This window comes from Lissotriton vulgaris, chromosome 12 (assembly GCF_964263255.1).
Source record: "Lissotriton vulgaris chromosome 12, aLisVul1.2, whole genome shotgun sequence".
Taxonomy (NCBI): domain Eukaryota; kingdom Metazoa; phylum Chordata; class Amphibia; order Caudata; family Salamandridae; genus Lissotriton; species Lissotriton vulgaris.
In genome coordinates this window covers 636,868,508-636,892,888 of record NC_141700.1, presented here as the reverse complement: position 1 = coordinate 636,892,888, position 24,381 = coordinate 636,868,508, and the positions used below count along the sequence as shown (strand labels likewise).

General features: G+C 42.3%; 1 protein-coding gene across 1 annotated transcript in view; it reads left to right on the top strand.

The window, feature by feature from the left end:
- Positions 1-24,381, top strand: part of CPNE7 (copine 7) — a 358,406-nt gene that overhangs the window by 114,578 nt on the left and 219,447 nt on the right. The window contains exon 4 of the mRNA XM_086945595.1: positions 9,907-9,990. Within this exon, the coding sequence (XP_086801721.1) occupies positions 9,907-9,990 (84 nt within the window). The remainder of the gene's footprint in view (positions 1-9,906; positions 9,991-24,381) is intronic.

The following is a 24,381-nucleotide window of genomic DNA, read 5'->3' as shown; positions in this document are numbered from 1 at the left end:
TAGGTGTTTTATTCATGTATGCTGCAAGTCCATGACAGACCAGACCGATGGACCCGGTGCACCTTCCATCAGCACCCTGAGACCCAGAATGGAAGAGTAGCATGCACATGAAAGAAAAGGTTGGAATTTGTCCAAGTCCAGCAATGCAGGCTCACCTCACAGCTGGATACCTCGGCCCACTTCTCTGCTGTTTACAGATGACAGTTCCAGTCCTGGAGCACTCACCACGTTCCATGCTTCATCAAGTTTTTAATGTGTTCACATTTTTCAAGAGTACACATTCATAATTGCTTTAAAACCCTTCCTGCTTTCTCCAAAATAGATTCAGAAAAGGGGGTGGTAATGAACAGAGTGTCTGAATTAAGCAGACCACTCTTACCCAGTCCAAAGATCAGGGCTTGATCCATCACCGTTATTTATCTCACTGCACCATCCCAGCTCAGAACCTGGCTATATGCAAATCAGTCTGTCCCTGGCCCAGTGCATCATGGGAACAGGGCAGACTAAACTACCAAGCCAATTCTTCACCAGAAAGGAGACAAGCTACCGGGGACCGGTTTCTGGCATTTCAGCCTTCTTCGGCCCGGCTTACTTGAATCCTGATGGTGCAGTGAGAAAGGGACTCATGTCTGAGTATACCCTGCCACACCTATAGTGGCCAAAAACGATTCAGAAAAGGGGGTGGTGATGAACAGAGTGTCTGAATTAAGCAGACCACTCTTACCCAGTCCAAAGATCAGGGCTTGATCCATCACCGTTTTTTAGCTCACTGCAAAATAGATCACTGACATAATATCGAGTACACAAATATAGACATACAAAAATATCGAGGATAAAATATCGACTACAGAAATATCAAATTCCTATCTACAAACAGGTAAGTACAAAAATATCGAATCAAAAATGTTGTTTAAAAATAATATAGATAGTGAAAATATCGAATTTTTGTAAATGTCTTAAAAGTAATTTAAAATAAATGAAATATTAAAAATAATTAACTAAAAAAAAATTAAAAATACTTATATAACCTTAAAATTGTAAAATAATTAATTTAAGCTAAAAAAAATACAATTTTATTTTTAAAACATATATATATATATAAATATATATATATATATTCACTGAAAAAACCATAGGTTTCACACCAGTTATAGTTAGGAATTAGCATTTAAAAAGCCTATTAAATTCACTGAAAAAACCATAGGTTTCACACCAGTTATAGTTAGCTGGAAATTTTACTGACATAAAACCATTGAAATTCCACGTTATAGTTAGTTAGACTAACTATAATTTGCGCGCCTGCAATGCACTGCTGATGACGTCACATATTACATCACTCATGACATGGTCAGTGACATCACTCATGACATCACTGTTGACACCATCCAGTGAATGCGTGTCTTTCTGAAAAAAAAATATGTTTTATATATGTATTTGTAAAGGTCGATGGAAGAATAAATGTTTAAATAAGCGTGTAAATGGATATTTTTTAAATAGAAAATTGATTGGTTAACTGGCTTATAAAGTGTATTTTAGTGAATACATATATTAGCAAGTAATTTTTTAATATTTAAATATATGTATCAGTGTTTCACTTTGTGTATAAGTGGCTGCATGGGTTGGTGACTGACTCACTGTTTGTATGTGTTTTGAAGACAGCATATGTGCAGGACTGTATGGGTGGATGAGTGTGTATATAAGTGTGTTAGTGAGTGAATGACTGCCTCACTAGTGTCTTTATGAGTAACTACATATGTTTTAATCTAGTATATGTGAGTATTGATGTTTATAAGTGAGTATATGTGAGAGTGAGAGATTGTAAGAGTTCCTGTTTAAATAAGTATGTATTTCTATAAGTGATTGTTCAAGAGAGTAAGTATGTGTAAGTTTCCTTAGAAGTAATGTGCTAGTGTGTGTATAGCTGTATATGCAAATAAATGGATGTTCAATAGTTTATTTGCATGTGTGAGTATGTGTGTGAGTAACTTTTGGAAGACTGTCGGTGTGTAACAGGATGTATATGTGTATCACTACATATGATGAGTGAGTATATGTATGAGTGACTATATAGAACTGTTGGTGAATGAGTGGATGTGTATATAGATGGTGGTATTACTGGATTGGTTGTTGTAACTGGTATGGGTATCTCTATTTATATGAACATTTTAGTTTCTATTTTTGAATATGTGTTTCAAGGGTTACATTACACTGAAAGGAGGTCTGTTACTCTGTCACAAGGATGGTGTCATCAGTGATGTCATGAGTGATGTCACTGACCATGTCATGAGTGATGTAATATGTGACGCCATCAGCAGTGCATTGCAGGCGCGCAGGTTATAGTGAGTCCAACTAACTATAACGTGGAATTTCAATGGTTTTTTGTCAGTAAAATTTCCAGCTAACTATAACTGGTGTGAAACCTATGTTTTTTTCAGTGAATTTAATAGGTCTTTTAAATGCTAATTCCTAACTATAACTGGTGTGAAACCTATGTTTTTTTCAGTGAATTTCAAAGTTTTTTTTAAAGCTAATTCCTTTCTATATCGAGTTTCTAACCTACGATTTTTTTGTAAATTTGCTGTTTTGTGTAAGTATTAATTATTATTTTTTATTTATTATAATAATATTTAATTTTTTTTTTTTTTAAATCATTTTTTCCTGGGGCGCTCTGGGTGCGCGCACCGGTAAGCTCTCCGGAAAGCGCACCCAGAGCGCTACTTGCGTTCGTGAAAAAAAAAGAATGAAAAGTAAATAATAACGCAAGACATTTAGTACCATACATATAAAAGCAGTTTTTTTGAATAAGGAAATGAAAATGATTTTGCATTTCTGTGAAACTATCAAAACGTCACATAGGCGCGCAGCGTAAGCGCCCCCGGAAGCGCCTTTGTTCGCGCCGCATATGCGCCCCCGGAAGCCCCTACGTTCGCGCCACGTTAGCGCCCCGGAAGCGCTTCGGTGTGCGCAGCGTAAGCGCGTCAAATCATGTGACCTTAAAATAACACTTTTCATTGGTTGCTAACAGTTTTTTTTTACAAAGAATGAAATCCCCACCCATTTCCTTCACTTCTTCTTTCACTTTTGTGACTGAAAGTCCTACCTTTTTGCTCTTGGTTCTTAGTTGGATATCTTGGATCATCATGGCTGCCAGACCATCCAGCAGTGAAGATGACTCCAATGATTTCATTGATGAAGAGCCTCCTCAGCCGAAGGTCAAAGAACATTTCATCTGGAAAAATGTTTCCATACCTGATGACCAGAAGAAGGTAAATGCTCCAAAAGTGGAGTGCAGGATCTGTCACACAGTCCTGTCACGGGGTGACCCCACTAAAAAATATTCTTTTGGGAACTCCACAATGATTCGCCATGTGGAGAGGAGGCACCCCCAGAATTTTGCTCGGGAAAGTGTCAGGGCTCTGGCACAAGAGGTTCCCAGTGATGGGGCCTCTACATCAACCGGAGGACCAACAACATCGGTGAGGGGGAGATCACAAGAGCTGGTTCCGAACATTCAGCCTGCATTTAACAAAGGCGTCCTTAAATGCAGATACTGTGTTCAGCTACTTTGCTTTGGGGAGCAAAGTGTTCTGCTCATGGTTCGATCATTGGAGAACCATCGCTGCCGTTCCCAGCCCTAATTTTTTTTATTTTTTTTTGCTCCTGTTGAGCAGTTTCCATTCCCTGTTTTTGTTTTTGTTCTAAAAAAAAGAAAAAAGAAGAAAAAAAAAGTTCTTTTCAGAACTACCTCCAATTCTCATCAAAGAGCTATATTCTTAAAAAAATGAAAAAGAGTAAGTGAAGTGGAGTGCATTGATAAAGGAAAAGAAAATGAGTAAGAAAGAACAGAAAGGTATGAGAGGAGAAAGGAAGTGAAGTAGGGGGACTGAAAGAAGGTGAGTGTTGGGAAGTAAGCATGGGCGAATTTTGCGAATCTCGCGTTCGCGAATTTTGCGGATTTGCGAACTCGCAATTCGCAAAATCCGCGAATTCTCGCGAATTTGCGTGTTTTTTTTGTGTGTTCGCGCGGGTTTCTGCCAGTTCGCGAGGGTTTTGTACAATTTCGCAAACGCGAACTTACCTGTCGGGTTGCAAGTTTCGCTAACTTGTTGTTTCTACGTGTCCAGCCTGTTTGGGACACTCTTCTTCATCACTGCCACTCTCTGTCACCACTGCCACTCTCTGACTACTCATGCCACCCTCTGGCCCACCCATGCCACCCTCTGTTTCATCACAGCACCCTCTGGTTGTCCAGTCAGTGTACATTATTGTGGCAAAGCAAGCACACCTTCCCTGCCTCAAGTGACCTGAATTAATTTGGGGCTGATTAATGTGTCACAGAATATTTTTTTAGCTGGCACCTGCTTCCTTAGTGCTTCCTGATTAGTGATCTTTTGCACTTGCTAAGTGCTTTCATTGTTGCAAAATTAGTTACAACACCTGCCCTGCCCCAACTGACAATAATGAATTAGTGGCTGATTAATGGATTTGAACTTCCAGCCTGGCTCCTGCTTGTCTCCCTTAGCTGTAATTCAGGACCTTTGTGGCATATGTGTAACTATTCTGAGGTTCAGAGCAGGGTCACATAATAGTTGCAACTGGCAACTGAACTCTGGAGGGGCCCCTCAGGAAGCACTACAGGAAATGGCTACTAATGATGAGCCTGAACTTTTGAACCTGGTAAGTAGTTTCAGTTTTGCTAAGATCGTATTTCTGCAATTTTGCGCTTATTCGCGGGGCGCGAAGTTGTACTGGGAAGCCGCGAACTCACGCGAACAGTGCGAGCAAGCCATAAAATCCGCTGCTCGCGGATTTGCGGATTTTGTGGGAGATTCGCGAATCTCGCGGATTGCGAATTTACCGAAAATCCGCAAAATCCGCGAGCGAAACGGATTTTCCGCCCATGCTTATTGGGAAGGAAAGTAAGGAGAAGGAGAGTGAACATGGGGAATGTAGATATTCAAAGAAAATGTAGAAAAGGAACAGGGGTGTGGAAGGGTAAGAAAAGATGCATTGCTGGAGTTGCATAGTTTTTGTGACGCACTCCAGCAATGCATCACTTTTGCGCTTACAGATACATCTGAAATACTGAGGTATCTGTAAGTACTTGCAACATAATACATCATATATTTCATATGACACATGAGTAGAAGACTGAAGGCCTCATTTATGAGGCCATGCGTCACTTTTACGCCACCGGTACGTCACTTTTTTTGACGCACCAGTGCTGTTAAAAATGCACCTTATTGAGTCATATTTACAAAGTGATGCATCTAGGTAGATGCGTCACTTTGTAAAACCCTGCGCCACATTATTCCTACGTCAGGTGTAATGTATGCAAAAGGGATGTATTGATGCAAGAAAGGGTTGTAGAGGTGACGCAGAGAAATCTATGAGATATCTCTGCGTCACTTTTATGACGCTGTTGCGTCCAAATCTTGCGCCTGTTTCACATCAGGCGTAAGACTGATGCAGGCCCTTTCACATGGGCCTGGCCCCATGTGAAAGGATGCATTGCTGGAATTGCATCATTTTTGGAACGCACTCCAGCAATGCATCACTTTTGCGCTTACAGAAACATCTGAAATACTGACGTATCTGTAAGTACTTGCGACATAATGTGTCATATATTTAATATGACGCATGAGTAGAAGACTGAAGGCCTCATTTATGAGGCCATGCGTCACTTTTACCCCACCGGTACGTCACTTTTTGTGACGGACCAGTGCTGTAAAAAATGCACCTTATTGAGTCATATTTACAAAGTGACGCATCTAGGCAGATGCGTCACTTTGTAAACCCCTGTGCCACATTGTACCTACGTCAGGTGTAATGTATGCAAAAGGGACGTATTGATGCAAGAAAGGGTCGTAGAGGTGATGCAGTGAAATCTATGAGATATCACTGCGTCACTTTTATGACGCGGTTGTGTCCAAATCTTGCGCCTGTTTCACAGCAGGCGTAAGACTGATGCAGGCCCTTTCACATGGGCCTGGCCCCATGTGAAAGGATGCATTGGTGGAGTTGCATCATTTTTGTGACACACTCCAGCAATGATTCACTTTTGCGCTTACAGATACGTCTGAAATACTGACGTATCTGTAAGTACTTGCGACATAATATGTTATATATTTAATATGACGCATGAGTAGGAGACTGAAGGCCTCATTTATAACGCCATGCGTCACTTTTACGCCACCAGTACGTCACTTTTTGTGACGCACCAGTGCTGTTAAAAATGCACCTTATTGAGTCATATTTACAAAGTGACGCATCTAGGTAGATGCGTCACTTTGTACTTTTACGCCACCGGTACGTCACTTTTTGTGACGCATCAGCAGCGTAAAACATGCACCTTATTGAGTTATATTTACAAAGTGACGCATCTAGGTAGATGCTTCACTTTGTAAACCCCTGCGCCACATTATACCTACGTCAGGTGCAATGTATGCAAAAGGGGCGTATTGACGCAAGAAAGGGTCGTAGAGGTGACGCCATGAATAAACTGGGTTTTCCCCATGCTACGCTCCCCGGTCCGCTCCCCGGTGCGCGTACCGGGCGTTCCCCCCGCGAAAATCGATTTTCAAACCTAGGGGGTCAGGGGGGTCTACTCTGCCCCCTTATGGTCATTTCCCCCTTTGTTTTTGCCACCTCTTTTGTCTCAATCTTACCGAGACACAAGATGGCGGCCGCTCCGGACTGTTTCGAATGTTTACAGACACCCGAGAGCCAATCAGCTTTCCGCGCGCAAGTCGCGTAGCGCGCCAGGTGCGCTCCCAGGTGCGCGGCCATAGATATATATATTTTTTTGAACCTAAACTACTCAAAAACCACTGGAGCACATATCTTGAGACATAGCAAAGGCACATCGGGCTACCAGTCCCTACAATTTTGCCAAGTTTGGTGGAAATCCATTCAGCCGTTCTGGCTAAAAGTGAGGTCGACCGCCCTATGGAAATTAACATGGGGAAAACACGTTTTGGGATCCCCCTTTTATCTCGGCCCCCGCTTGACGAATTCCCCCCAAACTTTCAGGGAAGGACCGGAGCGCCGCAAGGCGAATTTGAGGAACTTTTCAGGCATATTCCTCAACCGGCGCCAAAGTTATTCCCAATAGAATGTTGAGATTTTGCATTGAAAATAATCCTAACTATAACTACCTACTGGTGACCGCCAGTAGGTAATATATTCACAGGATATTAATAAAAAACATACATTATTTTAACCATAGGATAGCAGGAGGATAAAATTTACTATTCCCACTCCAGTGAGTGCAACAGTAGGGAAAGCGTTGGATAGCGTAGGGGTAAAATGTATTATTCCCACTCCAGAGAGTGCAACAGTAGGGAAAGCGTTGGATAGTGTAGGGGTAAAAATTACTATTCCCACTCCAGTGAGTGCAACAGTAGGGAAAAAGTAAATTCCAATTTCATACAATATAATAATCAATAAAAAAAATAATTAACTATTAATACAAATTAATTACCAATTAACAATTAATTAATTAAAAAATAAAATTTTATTAGCAATTAATTCAAAATAAATACCAATAAATAAATAAAAACATTTAATTAATCACAATTAAATTACTTCCCACCCTATTCCCCTATAAACCCACAACCTGCTGCAGAAAAGAAATTAATAAAATTCTCATAATTATCAACTAATCAATTAATAAAAAATAATTACCAATTAAGAATGAATTAATTACCAATTAAAAATGAATTAACAATTTATTCAAAATAAATACCAATAAATAAATAAACATATTTATTTAATGATAATGAAGTTACTTCCCACCCTTTTCCCCTATAAACCCACAACCCGCTACAGAATTAAATTACTAAAAAATTAAATAACTAAAATTCATTGCTTAAAATAAATTAAAAAAATATACACTTTTCACACATATACTAACATACAAAAAACTTTAAAGAAATCGATATTATTAAAAGTGCGATAATTTTCATAACCTATATTATATACTTCGATATTTTGACTTTCTATATTTTTAAAAATCGATATTACATTACTTACCTTAAAAACGATATTTTTGATGACTATATTCTGTCCATTCGATATTTTGTCCATTCTATATTTTGAAGTCGATATTTGTGTAATTCGATATTTTGTACTCAATATTTTGTCTGTATACCATTTGTGGTAATTACGTTTACTGCTCATTGTTTCATATTTTTTCCAACAAATCTGCAATTTGGAGGAAAATCCCAGGGTAAATCTTTTTCAATTTAGAGGGCTTTACCTCGTGATTTTTTGTTACATTCTATCTGGGGTTGCAACTGACTCTACTGTTTCCTTCCCTATGTTATTAAGACAATTAAAGCACCATGAAGGAACATTGATCTATATGATCAAAGAACTCGTTTGTGGCTTGCCATTTCCTTGTAACATACAATAATAGGCTACTTTATCCAATATATGTATGTATTAGTTATTTATGACTATTTATCACTGTGTTTAACCTTCCAGTTACTTCAGAGCACTCGTTGAGATGATAACTATACAGCTAGATGACAGTAAATGATGATGTTTTGACTAGAGTATGTGCCCTTGTCAGGCATTTCTCGAGTAAAGCCTCGGGTCTGTGTGGAATTCATTTAAAAAGCAGATCACAATAATCCAGTTTTCAGGCACCTTCTGAAACAATTGTAGTTGGTTTCAGACCTCAAGGTAAGTGTTCCACTGCCTTGGGCCTTGTACTCCCAGGGTTCTTCTTATGTGTTTCATCCTCTGTAATGATCATTGAAGGTTCAAGTGGGTGGTTGAAGATCAGAGGTTTCTAGCTGGCGGTGTAGTGTGCCCCTGTATGCTTTATGGATATGGAAAGACCCTCCATTTGACCCTGCCTTTGACTTGGAGCCACAAAGGAGCTCGCATGGTGGCTTGATGTGGTCACGCTTGAGAAGGTTAAACCCTCTTCTGGATGACTCTTTCTGTAGTTTATAGTTTGATCATGAGTGTTTTGGATAGAACACTGTAGGCAATATTTCAGTAATTGGGGTTGAGCAGGACAAGGGCTCTTGTCAGCTCCACACGGTGGTTAGTTTGGAGTAGTGGGTGGATTTCACAGTAGGCCGAGTTGGAGGGTGATTCCTTTAACCAATGCATGAACTTGGTGAGAGAATGAAAGTTCAGAACAAGCTTAACCTCAAAATTGATTATCTCAATCTTAGCTCCAATAATGCAGAGTAAACTCAGTTTCATCAAACGTTTGATGTGTTATTCTATATAAGTGGATTTGCGTGTCTTCTGAGTACATTTGGAGGTGCTCCTGATACTTCTCTAATGTCTATGTTTTAAGGCTAATTTGCAAATGGAAAAACCTCACAGAAGGTCTGGTGTGAACTAAATGGTCCACTTTTTATAGCACCTACGACAAGTCTTGAGGCTTGTGCTACACGCACCCCGTTTCAACACACAAGGGAACTAAGGCGTAGGCTGATAATGTGATTCTCTCAAGGGCACTAAATCTTTGGTCAAGTGAGACAGCATGATGAAAACTTAATGTTTTCTTTCCAAAGTCACTTATCCTATTCCTTTAACCGTGGCATTAAGGTTACTAGTTAGACTCATAAGTATTGATTGTTTGCTGGTATCTTAAGATTTGCCATATGTCACTATATCGAGTTCAATAACATCAACCTCCTGTACTGTGACAGTCATTACCTTCACCTAAATGCTTTATTGCAGGGTAAGTATCTACCTACACTTACCCTGAGTTGTGTCTCCAGTTTTAACCTGCTCATCTTGAAGATCCAGTGGGAATAATTCAAATGGGTGTTACACCACTGTTGTCACTGGGGAGTCTGGGACTAATATGCCATATTATGTGGGTAGTGGCCAGTTCTGTGTCAGGTGCACTAATCACTCTATTTTCTCTCTTTCTAGGATCTGTTTAGTAAATCTGACCCCTTTCTGGAGATCTATCGAGTGAATGATGATCAGACTGAGCAGCTTGTCTACAGGACAGAGGTGAGTGGCAGTGGCCCAGGTGCACCTTTCTGGCAAACAATGGATGTACATATATATAGTGTGTGCTGAAGCAAGTATTTCCAACAAAGAGGAGCCAGCACGCTTCCAAGCTCCTTATTAATTCTTTTGAGATGCCCTGGGTTGGTGGGTGAGGGGTCTTTTGAAGAACCTAAAGGCGTTTTTTCACACCCAGTGTGACGGGCGTCTCAAAAGAATTAATAAGACCCTAGGTAGCGTTCTCGCTTCTGTTTGCTGGAAACATTGATACGGGAAGGTGAGCAAACTCCTACTTCTTACTTTCTTCTTTCTTACCCTTTTCGTTGAAGCAAGTAGCCACTTGTGACATTAAGGGAGCATATGGGAAAGAAAGGGACAGACCTTAAAACAAAGAAAAAGTAGAACTCGCCAACATATCGCTCTGTGCATCATCGATCAAGCTTATGAAAAACATTGAGTGGTGAGGTGTACTGGATGAAGCGCTTAGCAACTGTTGAGGCGTCTGCCATCAGCACTTGCCAGTGGTTGAACACTGAGCTGTGCTACTGTTGATTTGATGCATCTTGTGGCTTAAGGGTAATGCTAGCTAGTCATTTAAAGTGACTTGCAATTGATGTAATAACGAAAAATGCATGACTGGAATCAAGGCTGAATATGGTGTAGCATCTTCAAAGGATCTTCGGTACAGCTGCAATACAAGACATTACGCATCTCAACAGGAGACATGATGATGATGATTTGCCTGCTCAGCCCTTTAGTAACATTTGACCTGTCAGCTCAAGGGGACACTTCCACATTGAACTCTCACTACTTCTTGCAGTGATGGTAAATAATGCTGAATTTACCCCACATATATTTCTGGGGGAAAATAACGCACGCACTGAATATTGAGCTCAGAGTGGGGGACAACAGTAGGATTACTATTGTATCTCCCATCGGTGATACAGAACTTAAAATGCAGAGGTAATACCTCACCCGGTAAATCCTGCTTCTCAACGTTTTTGTATTTACCAGGGGATGTATTACCTCCCTAAGTATGGGCCACTCGGAGGGGGGCCTTTAGATGATCAGCCCTCGGCTCTGTAGATAAACTGTTATTGCAAATTTGCAATATACTTACTTCCAGTGTTAAAAATGGCCCGAAAATTTACATTTTAGCTAAACTGTTCTGTCGTTCTTCTATTGTGGTTCAAAAAGGAGCAGAAATAAAATCTCGTCTTGCTGAATGCGCTCGCTATCAAACATCTCACTTCTGCACAAATAACCTGCATGCGGATGTATTATTTGGAATGAAATATGCTAAATTATAATTATGAATTGACCACATGAATATCAACAAAATTGAATTTTTTTTTATATTTTTGTATCCGCTAACAGTCCATATTAGATTGTGTAAATTATTCTCAGATATGTACAAAAAGAAAAAAAAACACCTGTAAACGTGAATTGATTGCTGTTCGAAGTCCCTGCGAGTCATGTTTGGTAGAACGTATGCAATTCCAGTTAAGTGCTTGAACTGTCCAGTTAAAATTAATGCAGTGCTATCAGCTAGTACTGGTATCTTTTCCATTAAAAGAATTGTAGTTGTGTTGGTAAACATGTTGTACTGTTCGATTAGAGCTGTTTGTGGTGCTGCCTGAAAGTGCCTCACTTTACAGTCAGAACTACAGTAATGACGCTAATGTTACTCCTGCTTACTTTGTAGTGCTGTGTTGTCACACTGGAACGTGTGCAGCACAGTTGGCAACTGCTAAGCGTCCCTAAATGAGTTGCCATGCTGTTTGTAGGTATCGGTGTTGTCCATTTAGAGGTAATGCACAGGTGCTTGCACATTCTGGCACTAACTAGAAGAAAAACACCGTTGCAGGTAATCTCCTGTACCATTAGAGATATTTAAGTATCAATCAATCAATCAATCAGGGAATTGTAAGCGCACTACTCATCCGCAGGGGTCTCAAGGCACTGTGGGAGGTTGAGCAGCTTCGATCCGGTTTATGAGTGTCTTTCTGAAGACACTCAGGGAGGGGGCACATCTGATGTCGATCGAAAGCTCGTTCCAGGTCTTGGTCGCGATGTAGGAGAAGGCTCTTCCTCCTGTTCTGGCTCTGCGGATGCGCGGGGTTTCGGCAAGGGCGATGTTAGTGAATCACACAAGTATTGCTGCAGTGTGCTGTTGATAAGTGCCAATACTGTTGAATCAGAACTGTAGGTTGTACTGGGGTGAATGTATGACATTGTTCTGCATTGTGTCCATCAACTGTTGTTTTTGCATTTGTCACCCCGAGTGGGATGGGTATGCTCAGACGTGAGTCCCATGCTCTCCACATCACTGGAGTCAAGCTATCCTGGCTGAAGACGGCTGATAGCCAGAAAATGGTCCTAGGATGCTTGATTCCGGTCCAGGGAAGACATGGCTTGGCAGTTCGGGCTGAACTGTTCCCATGAGGCACAGGGTCAAGGCGGATTTGCATATGGCCATGTCTGAACTGGGGTGGTGTGGAGTGCAAAAAAACGATGGATTTAGGCCCAGATCTCTGTACTGGGGTGAATGTATGACATTGTTCTGCATTGTGTACATCAACTGTTGTTTTTGTGGTTGTTGACAAGTGCCAGCACTATCCGATTAAAGATGTCGAAGTGCCACCATCATCTAAAAAGACGATTTGCATTTCGGGTGCGAAGTGTCGGCAAAGTCTCATTAAAATGATTGCATTTCTGTTGACAAGTGCCGTATAGCCCTATTTCAAGTAATGACGTGCTGTGTGGAAGTGCCAGTGTAATCCTATTAGAATTATTGGAGTGCTGACACTCTTTCTATTGGAAGTTAAGCACTCGGGCTGCAAAGTGCTAATCTTGACACACTAAAGATGTTACAGCCCTTCTAGTGGTGGTTCTGTTGTTGTGATATTGAAGCAGTGGGGGACTGAAATGCCATCATCCCTGGTCACGTGAGCAGCAGACTGCGCGCAGCTCCCTGATGGAAGGAACCAGTAACGGGCACCTGTCACAAACAGCTGCGCTGGCCCACAAGATGGATGCCGGCTGACTGGCAGTTCATGGCTTCCAAGCAGACCCTTCCCCCAGCTGCCACAATGCCCTGCGGCCCTCAGACTCTCTTGAGAGCAGCACACTGGTTGATCTTTTTTCTTCCTGACTGGCTCGAGCGAGGCATGTCAAGAATAAGAGTGTTTGTCAGACAGCATGGAGAGTGGATTTATTTATTTAAATTACCTCACGTTTTTATTGCTTTATAAAGCGTGAATAAGACCCCAAAGAATGTCATAACACTGAGTTTGGGAAACTTGACAATTTATCTCTTCTACAAATAAATTATTAGCGATCCATCGTGTCTGTTGAGGAGAAGCAGTAGAAAAAAACAACCTGGACGACTTTATGTGAGAGTGTTTCCTTCTCCTATTAAGATTATTAAAGAAAACACAACTCAGCATTGAAGCATTCTTTTTGCTTTTTGCAGTTCTTATACATATCAATGCTTGTGAAGAGATTGTTGTGCATGAGGATCAAAATGTATTTTTAGTGTAGTTGAACCCTTCCTTACGAGATACCATCAAGACCAGCACACCCGCATATCTTGCAGACATGCTCACCATCTCTGGTGGTTCTTGGCGCACCCTCAGCCAGAACACCATAAGACTACAGAGTAAGTAGTGTAAAATAGAACAAACATTGTCAAAGCCAATAGGTCTCATCTATGCAATAACTATTGGCTTTGCTAATGTGTGTTAGCCATATTGTACACTAGCGGGGCTGCTGCTGAGCATGGTTAAAGGTTTGTTGAGGAGAGAGGCGTGGGGTGGAGTTGCATTGTATGGAGTAGTGTGGCGTAGAGTGGAGTGGCGTAGAGTGTCATGGAGTGGCATAGAGTGTCATGAGGTGTTGTAGAGTGTCATAGAGTGAACTGTCAGAGTGGAGTGTTGTGGAGTAGAGTGGAGTTTTATGGAATAGAGTGGAGTACAGTGGAGTGAAGTAGAGTGGAGAAATGTAGAGTAGTGTAGAGTGGAGGGGTGTAGAATGGAGGTGCATAGATGCGAGGGTCATAGAGTAGAAGGGCATAGACCAGAGTAAAGGGGCAGGAAATGTCATGGCATAGAGTGCTGTAGCGTGGAGGAGCGTAAAGTGGTGTAGCAGGAAGTGGAGTAAAGTGTCGTAGTAAAGTGTTGTAGACTGGAATAGAGTGTCATAGAGTGGAGTGGTGTGGAGTGTCATGGAGTGACTTAGAGTGGCGTAGAGTGGGGTGGCTTAGCGTGGCGTGTCATAGAGTAGAGTGGCATTGTGTGCCATTGAGTTGTATGGAGTGGTTTAGTCTGGCTTAAGGCCACATGTATCAAGGGTTTTTACATTCGCAAACAGGCTGATTCTAAGAATAAGCCTGTTTGCGAGCACAAAAAATGTTCTTGCCATGTATCAAACCCTAATTTGCGATTTGGTAACCTGTTACCGAATTGCAAAACCGGCTTACGATTCGGTATTTGGAAGGGCGTCTTTAGGGCGGTATGTGTGAATGTTTTGTGACCTTGAATGCGGTCTCAAAACATTTGCATATTACCACCTACTAGAGCATTGCTGGAGCTGCGTCGTGCTTGCAACGCAATTCCAGCAATGCGCCGCCTTTATGGCACAGATGCGTCACACATCTGTGCCATTTTTGCCCCATGGTGCACCGCACAATAACTGGCGCATCCCTGGGGATGCGCCACGATACTTTCGATACTTTCGTAGCGCACCCTGCATCGCATTTTGAGATGCAGGGTGCGCTACGAAATTCGTTTTATTAATTAAATTGTTTACTTACCTTCAATCATCCATACTCCAGTTTTTAGCACCCCCGACCCTGCCCCTCCTCCGCCCCGCCTCTCCGCCCCACCGAAACTGCCTCCACGGGCAGTGGCTGCTCAATAACATACGGTAGTGTTAAATTTGATTTTGTAGGGACGCTCCGTGTATTTTTGAAAATTGTTTATTAAAGAGGGCTTTCTAGCAATTTATAGCCCTGTTGTGTATGGATTTTAGGTGAGAAGAATTAATCTTGAATAGAGACTTTCTGTACTATTTTGTTTCATTCATGAATACAATCAGATAATGAGAGGTAAGAGATTTCCTCCATCTGTGAGAGGTAAAGGGTTTCTTTGTTTGCAGGGCTTACAACCATAGATCTGTGATTTTGAAACCAGTGACCTGATCCATTTGAGCTCTAAGTCTGGATGTCAGAGGTGATAGAAAGTTTAGGAAAAGAAAGAATTCGTTGTTATTGTGCTCCAGCACCAGAGTTGTGCCATTGTGTTCTGGTAAATGAATTATCTTGAAAGGGAAGAGTTGAGAGTGTCAACATGTAGATTCTGAGGCTTCTTGATACTATCTCCTGTTTACTGGGTGGCCCCTTGATGTTTGATGGGTGATGTTAATGAAGGCTGGGGTGAGGCAGTGATATTACCAGTCAATGGGTAGTGGAGGATCAGATGCTGGAATGAAATCCCCATTAGCCATAATAAGGCTCAGAATGGATCCTTTTTGTCAAAAGCCATATTGCAAGACTGAGAAAGTTCAATTTCAGAGACATTTTACGTGGTGGTTGAAAACTTCAGCCAACATATGTTTTTGTGAAGCGTGTGACGTTTATAGGCATGATCTGGCTGGGTTTGTCCATGCAGGTGATATTTGTCTTGGATTGTGAGACTTTGTTGTTCTTGTTGTAAGGGAAGACAAGTCAGGAGGATTTGCTGGGATCACAGTCCAACCAGCAGGGAGACGTGTTACAGCTGACCTGCAGTTATGTAGTGCACATTTAAATTATTTCATATTTAATAATATTTTCTGTTCTTAATGTGGTTGTTTATTTGTGATATTTATAGTATGGGCCAAGTCACAGGGGTAGTGGGCGCTTTACATATAACATTTCGATAAATAGAACATTGGTAACATCAGCTTCCTATATCTATTTCTACGACTATCTGTGGCAATCATTGTAACTTGGGGGACAGAAATATGGTAGAAAGAAATTGAAAGTGTGTGCTTTATTTAAATTAATTTTAATAAAGTGGTTCATGCACGATGTTCGGAAAATACTAGGCACACTCGTTCATGTGTCTTGCCCTGAAAAGTAGCCTGAGGGCAACAGTGGGCGTGGCGGACAATGGACGGTCAAAATTACTATTCTAACTCCAGTCCTAGAATATTTAGGGAAAGATCAACTTGCCCCCAACTATACTGGGAGGCTTATTTAGTACTCCAGTGCCAGTCCTGGAATAATTTGGGGAAAGTTGTACATTCCCCAATTTTTTTTAGAAATGGGTGAAAAGTAGTAATTTAGAATGACAGAAAGTGCTACCCTGGGGACGCAGCTCAGGGCAAAAAGCTTGGAGTTAATCGTTTTAGTGCTAACAGGAGATGAGGATTTGTGTTGGCAACATTATCTCTTCCTCCTGTGACATTTCCGCTGTTATTGCACCTCTGTGGGGAGTAAAAAAATATTGTTTCCATCACCGGTTTTAGCACTATTTTTTCACAATGTTTTTGAAGATTGTTTGGATTGCGGTTTCAATTATCCAGGCGGGAGTCATTATCACGGAAGACATCAAAGTGCAGGTCTGTGTCACTGCTGACGGAAAATAGTCATTATTTCTTGCCCTTCTGTTCCTGTTATTTTGTTGTTTAGAATCAACTGAGTCAGATACTGTGAGTCTTTATTCTACATGTCTTTTAAAAAAATGTAGGGGCAGATTTACAAGAAACTACTGCAGCGCAATGCCGCAAGTCATTTTGCTGTGCTGTGTTAGTTGCAAAGCACAGGGATGCAACATGTTTACAACAATATGTCACACCTCTGTGCTTCGCTCTGTGCTGCCACACAAATGCAAAAACCACAGTTGATGGACAGAATGCAGAACAATGTCATACATTCACCCCAGTACAGAGATCTGGGCCTAAATCCATCGTTATTTTGCACTCCACACCACCCCAGTTTAGACATGGCCATATGCAAATCAGTCTGACCCTGTGCCTCATGGGGACAGTCCAGCCCGAACTGCCAAGCCAAGCCACACAAATTGCTGCCATGCGCTAGCGTAGGCACCCTTGCACCACGGTGCAAGGATACCTGCGTCGTGGGGAGATAGTTTTTGTGTAGGAAGAGGCAACTTCCTGCACACAAATAAACACTTGAGGTGATTTCCTCTTCCAATGTGTGCTGTAGAATGCAGCACGCATTGAAAGAAGAAAAAAAACGAGGAGAAATGAAAACATTTCTCCTCATTGTACCTCGCTACGCCACCGGGTGGTGTAGCATTCTGACGCATTTCCAGATTTACGATTGCTCATAAATCTGAAAATGCATAGTGGACATGTGTGTTGCGTGGGAACACCCACAGCAACACCCATGTCCCGCCCCAAAGAAGCAAAGTGTTGCGATAAAAGGGCGATATTTACATGCACAGGTAAATTCACACAGGGTGGCCTTGCGTGTGCTTGTAAATATCACGGAGCAGGTTGTGCCAACGGTGCGTCACACAACGTGACGCACCGGCGATGCAAGGGGCTTGTAAATCTGCCCCTTAGTTTCATGGCGTTATCTGTCACATCCCTTCCACCTGGAATAATCATATTAAACAGAAGAAGATTCCTTGGACGTCACTGGTCCTTACCAAGCAAATGACATACGTTTTGTCAATAATTTGGTTCCTAATTGGTCAAATGTATTGATAAAAATGATTTCCCTTTGAAAATGTTTTTTCTTTCCGAGATTCATCAATATTTCTTACATGCAATTCATTCAGAAAAAGAACGCTAGTTACGTATTTGATAAACACATTTAGAAATTTCCAATTTTTGTAATCCTGGATCATTACCTTTCGAAATGCTCTGTAACAAAAAATCAATATGGAATTACAGCGAGAACTTAAAAGTCGTAAAGTGCTTGTGATGTAGACGTTAATAGTCCTTCAATTTTGTGAGGGTGTAAAGTATATTATTTTTAAACATGGATCCAAGACTAATGCTTCTGCCTTCCACCCTTTATTTTTCCCATCATCTTACCTTCCTCCCTTCCCTACTTTTGCTCCTTCTTCCTACCTGCATTCATCTATGCCCTGCTTCCTTCCCTCGCTTCTTCCTACTGCACTTTCCTCCGTCATTCTTTGTTTGTTTTCTTCTCTCATGACTTTCTTTCTGATTGATTCCATACAGGATTGAGTATAATGTTGCTGCAAGCCTTCCTTGTGGTGGCACACTTAGTGATGTGCAAGTGGTTATCTGTCACATGACCTCATCCATGCCAACTCATTAATGTTCTGCCGGATACAGTTGGTGAGAGAGCCCTCTATACCCCCTTAAGGTAGAGAAGTGAGCTCCCTATGGTTTGCTCTGGACTTGAAGTTGCATAATATCTCACAGATATTCATTGGTGTTGGGCTAAATGGGGCCCTCCTGAAGGGTTGCATTGCCTGGCCTGCTTAGGATGCAAGAGGTGCCACAGTCATGAAGTCCATCACCACCCCCTTTTGTACTGCTTTTGGCCGCCATAAGTGTGGCAGGGTATGCTAAGACGTGAGTCCCTTGCTCACTTTGCCACAAGATTCAAGCAAGCCGGGCTGAAGACGGCTGGAATGCCAGAAACCATTCCTCGGAAGCTTGTTTCCGGTCCAGGGAAGACATGGCTTGGCAGTTCGGGCTGGACTGTTCCCATGAGGCACAGGGTCAGACGGATTTGCATATAGCCATGTCTGAACTGGGGTGGCAGAGAGGGCTAAAGAACGGTGATGGATTAAACCCAGATCTTTTGACTGGGTGTGAGTGTTTGATTGATTCAGATGCTCCGTCCATCACCACCCCCTTTTGTACCACAGTCATGAAGTGAGGCAGAACAAGAATGAATGTAGCTCCTCATCTTAGCGAGATGAATGGCCACTCACATGCCCTCTCCCAAAATATGCCCAAAGTACACCCCGGAGAATGCTTATGCGGGTGGGAAAAGTGTTACTCTTCAGGCTCAATTAACTAAACCCTTTTGTAATCACAAAGCCTATCACAGGTTTTGCGGCTACAAAAGAATGATTCCCAACGTACTAAGTGTACTATGTGAACTGGAAACATTTTCACAACTTCCAAACTACACTTTGCGACTGATTACGAATTGCAAATAGGAGGGGCCTGAAATGCTCTGCAAATCTCACAGAAATTCTAAATGAGATGTATCAATACTTGGTGACCACCGTCGTGGTCAAAGACCATTGGGCAGATTTCGAGGCCATACATTGGGTGCTTTTTTTTTTTAGAGAAGTGGAAATTGTCCTCGAAAAACAGCTTCCATCTTGACAATCATGACTGCTGGCATTAGCAGTAGAAGACAGCGGCCCAGAGGACTACAGTAAGCTACTACCCCTTGATGTCATTACCTGATGACGGCTTTTGGTTTTGGATGCAGACTATCTTTAAGGGAAAGGATCTGCTTTAAAAATAATGTTGACATTCTGGGAATGCTGACGTTCAGGGAAAATGAATGCTAGAAGGTCTGGTGCCGTTTGATTTACTTTTGTGTGAGTTTACTATTTTTTGGCATTCACAAACTACAAGTTTAATTTTACTAATAGTAATTTTACAACTGCTGAGAATCCGCAGTCAAGGTGGAAACGTTTTCACATAAAAAAGAAAGGACAAGCATATTTTTTTATGCGTGGAGTCTTGTGGTTTGCCACGTTGTTCATGCTAATGCAGGTGGGTACAATAGGCACCCCCCCTGTGCCCCTCCCACCCCCCCAACATCCAGGGGGCCCGCAACGGGCCCCCAACTGCGAACACCGCATGTGTTTGTTGTCACGGAAAGGCTGGTTCCCGCATGCATTGTGATATGGATGGAGATGTCTAGAAGGCACCGCCACCATATTCAACCCTTTTCGACCGGGCTGAAAAGCGACGGACGGTATTCCCGTCTGCTGCGGTACCACCGCCATCATAATATGGTGGGGGTAAATTGCATGAGGGCGGTGAATAATGGCGGGCGGCTCGCCACCGCCATACGGGCGGTGGTGATCCGCCCGCCATTATAATAGACCCCAAGGTCTTAAATCTCTCCTTTAATGTGTGCCTCTCTCATTTAGTTTATGTCTACCTCCTTTGCTCTCTATATTTCCTCTCCCTCAGTCCTCTTTCCGATCCGCTGACAGGTGACAGCATGTCTGGAGGAATAGGACATAGGATTGAAGAGCATGCTGGGGTTTGCATAGTTCTGTAGTGCACCCAATATGGGCGCCTACAACTCTTTCAATTCCAAGCCCTGGATATTAATTGCATTGGCATTGTCCTCCAGCTAAGAAGTCAGCATCTATAACTCAGATGTGGTTACTTAGACATGGGATTGGCAACTTTCACAGAGAAAAACACCAGCCATTTGTTTATGTTTTAAAATGTTGCAAAGGCCGGACATGATACTTAAATAGGGCTTTATATAAAACCATTCCCTTCTATTTTAATATGGATTCCTGTCTTTGTTTACTTTATCAGTCATGGATCATAAAGACAGCTCCAGAACTCATTCTAAAGTGCTTTATGCTTATATTTCCTAGTTTAAGTGTGCACTGATAAGAGGAAAAAACATACCAGCTATAGGTGATTTTCCTATTTATTTGTACCAGTCCGGACACTAAAATAGTGGCCATGCCGGAAAAAAATGGCCCGGTGGTAACCCTAACGGGACGATGTTCACAAATAGTGACATTGCAATGTAGATGTATTCATAACTGAACGCAGTAGCAGTCGGTGGTGGGAGTGCTGCCGGGTGGTGACGTGGGGCGGGGGAGGGGCCAAATGCGATGCAGTGCACGCAATGAAATTCGTTTCATTTATTTATATATTTACTTACCTGTATTTGGCTGTATTCTGTAGTTTACTAACCCCACCCTGCCCCTCACCAGCCCCACTTCAACGCCCGGCAGCACTCCCACCACCGACCGCTACTGCTGAACGCAAACAATGTATGCCTCTGTAGCCCTAATGTTCCTATGTTCTGATTGTCGGGCATTGTTCTGCAGCGCGCTAGGCAGTCACGCTCCTATCACTGAGCAGGGCCATGTTTGTCCGATATGACGGTACTACTTCTGCATGGAACCATTCCACAACTTATGTCTTAACAGCATATCATCTGTGTCTCAAACATTGACGTCAATTCACCAAAATGCCTGTGGTAGCAGAAGTGACATTACACTCCATTTGAGATTCACTCAGGCACATGTTTACACACACTCTCTCTCTCACGTAAACACACTCTCACCTGCAAGCATTTTGTTACCTACCCACAGCTGCCAGAGAAGGTCCTATTTCAGCAAATTGTACTCCTTGTTTTATTACACTAATAGCAAATCATGTAATATTATTTACTATTAGTGGAATAAACAAAATTGACAGAAAACGGAGAGTGAAGCCCGAGCGATGTCCATAAGGATGAGCTGCCACTGTGCCACTAGCACCAATTTTGCCACCTCTGAGGCTGGGGGTCGGTGGCAGGTCCATAGGCTGCAAGAGGCAAAACAGGGGTCGCGGCTGGGGCCCTTAGAAGTTCTAAATGATGTCCATGGTCTCAATTGTGAGCATTACCTTTGAGGCCAGGGGAAGTGGGCAGTGACAAACCTGAGCTGCCCACACATGAAGACACCTCTTGGAGTAGGAGTGCGCTCTATAAAATTTCATTTCCTATAACATTGCAACAGTGAACCTTACGTACATACCAGTGATTCAGTCGGGAGACTTCCAATATTTAAAAAAAGTAATGGCTTTATTTTAGCACTTTCCTGCCTAAATTTGTCTCTGCTTCAATATAAGTCAATGGGAAAAAAGCAGTTCTCATATTATTTTTCAACATTTCCCACTTTCTAGTTTTAAAATGTTGGCATGTATGACCTCACATCTCTGCAGGACTCTGCCATGTTGGGCACCAGGTTACCCTACTTCATCTCAGGGCAATCCTAGTATCATTCCCACTCCCAATCAGCTCTAGATTCCCGGACAGTGAGAGAAACAGCTGTAAAAAGTTTTCACCTGTGACAATGAGGAATACTATTTAACGGCTACAACTTGTGGGCAACCTCTGCCCTTAACAGTGCTAGCCCTAAGTTCATGCTTTATCTCTGTACTGTTAACAGGGCTGATCTGGGTACCAAGGAGAGCCCAGGCAAATCTGGTCATACCAGTCCCCCCACACTGGGTGTATTGAGCAGTGGTTACAGGTGCATGGGTCCAGGGCCCCTTTGGGAAGTGAGACGGGAGTGCTGGGTGCTGCCTGAAGTATGAGGCAAGTCATCAACCAAAGCAAATTCCGGTATGATGGAAAAAGTGATGGTGGTGGCTTGCTGATGGACCTTAAGATGCCGGCATCCATTCCTCAAACCTCCTGGTAGATTGACTGGTGAATGCAATGGCCAGTCTCTCAGAGATAGACTAGTGCATAGTTATCCCAAGGAATCAGTAAAGATGAAATGGCCTCAGATTCCGAATGGCTTCACTACCTGTGGCAACTGTAAATGTGACCGCAATGGTAAATCTTGCAAGAACTACAAAACAGGATCAGGTCAGATGAGAACGATTAATCAACAAATTAACTGCAATACCGAATTTACTGTCTACGTATTGGAATGCCCATGTGGGCTCCAGTACGTGGGCAGTACAAAACATCCCCTAAAAGTTAGGATTCTACAGCACCTCCGTGCCATTTCAAATAAAGACCATAACTATCCAATGGCCCGCCACTATGAAGAAAATCATGGTGGCAATAATGGAAGCTTGAAGTTTTATGGCATAGACAAGATACCCAAAACCACCAGGGGTGGGGACCGTGAAACACAGCTGAGAATTAGAGAGTCCAGGAACATTATAGATATGGAGAGCAAGGCCCCAAATGGACTGAATTATGGGGAAGAACTAGCATCCCACATAGGCTCCTAAACTTACCAGTACAGGGCAGTAGCAAACCCGCAGAATGATGAATGTTGTTTACGTAACACTATCACGATTTTATTATAAGATTCCCCTTATATGTGCATACAACATTATTAAGGAGTAGAAAAGGCATAACCGGCACAAATGTGGTAGGTTGTATCCTTTGGTCTCTACTGTTATGTTATGGCGAATAACAATAAGGGGAATAGCACTATACTCACGAAGGAAGATTGTATGTTGGGTATTCTCTGTATTTTAAACTGTATCACTATTTTTCACATGATTTGACACATTCACATATATAAACATCTCACCTTACACTTATCCCCTATGTAAAAGCACTCATGCCCTGACCCTACCACCCCTCTTCACTATTATAAACTCAACCACATGGCGGTCAGATTACGAGGGGAGCTCTCCTCGATTGACACACCCAGTAATGATCCATCGAATGTAGGATCTAATTGGTTTTCAGTGCCTATTCTTCCAATTAATTATGGCAGTACCCTTAGGGAGCTCCCACTGATTACCAGAACTTCGGGACTACAGTCTCGAACCCCGCAATGGCACAGACTGAACTACACTTCCCAGTAGGCTTGGCACCCGTTTGGTAGTTCTCGGAGACATAAATATTCGGGATTCCCGTATAATTGCTAAGCGGACAACAGTCCAAAACCTCACGGGTGTCCAATCACAAAATGCGAGTCCACACGAGGGAAGATATTTGTGAGATTAAACTATGGGATGATGGCCATGTAAATCTATGCCGGGCACATACCGAACTACATTACCCCGTAGGCATATCGCCTGGGGTAGTTCTTAGTCATACAAAACTGACCGGACTCGGAACTACAATTCCCGACAGGCCATGTGGTTAATACCAGACAATACGACATACGTTCCGACACACTAATTGTTTTATATCCACTCTACATGAATTTAAGAACACGAAGTATTTAAGCATACATGCTTTTAATATTGAATGTTACCATCGAGTAAAATGTACTCAGAAAAGTGTTTTCTTTATGTTTATGAGCATCAACATAAATGTTGGACTATAAGTTTGGTAAAATGTTATATGGTGGTTACTTGAAAAAGGCTTACGCCGAAACGCGTCGTCCTTGGTTAAAGAGTGCGCAATAAAGGATTTGTGCAAGATCTCCTGGTGTGCCGTCTCTGTGTCCTCCTAATTGGTGGGATCCAGTACCTGCAGATATATATATATATATATATATATATATTCAATCCCTCGGTTGCTCCAAAAGGTTGCGGTCGGCCCCGCGGGAAGTGGCGTGGGCGCCGGTAGAGCCAGCCGGTAAATCCAATTGTCAGACGCTTCGTAACAACTTATACCACGCTCTCAGGCACTCAAAAAACGCCAGACATCAGCAGGTTCCAAGGGTGTTTAATGACCCCTTACAACATGTTTCGGCTTACAGGAAGCCTTGTTCACGT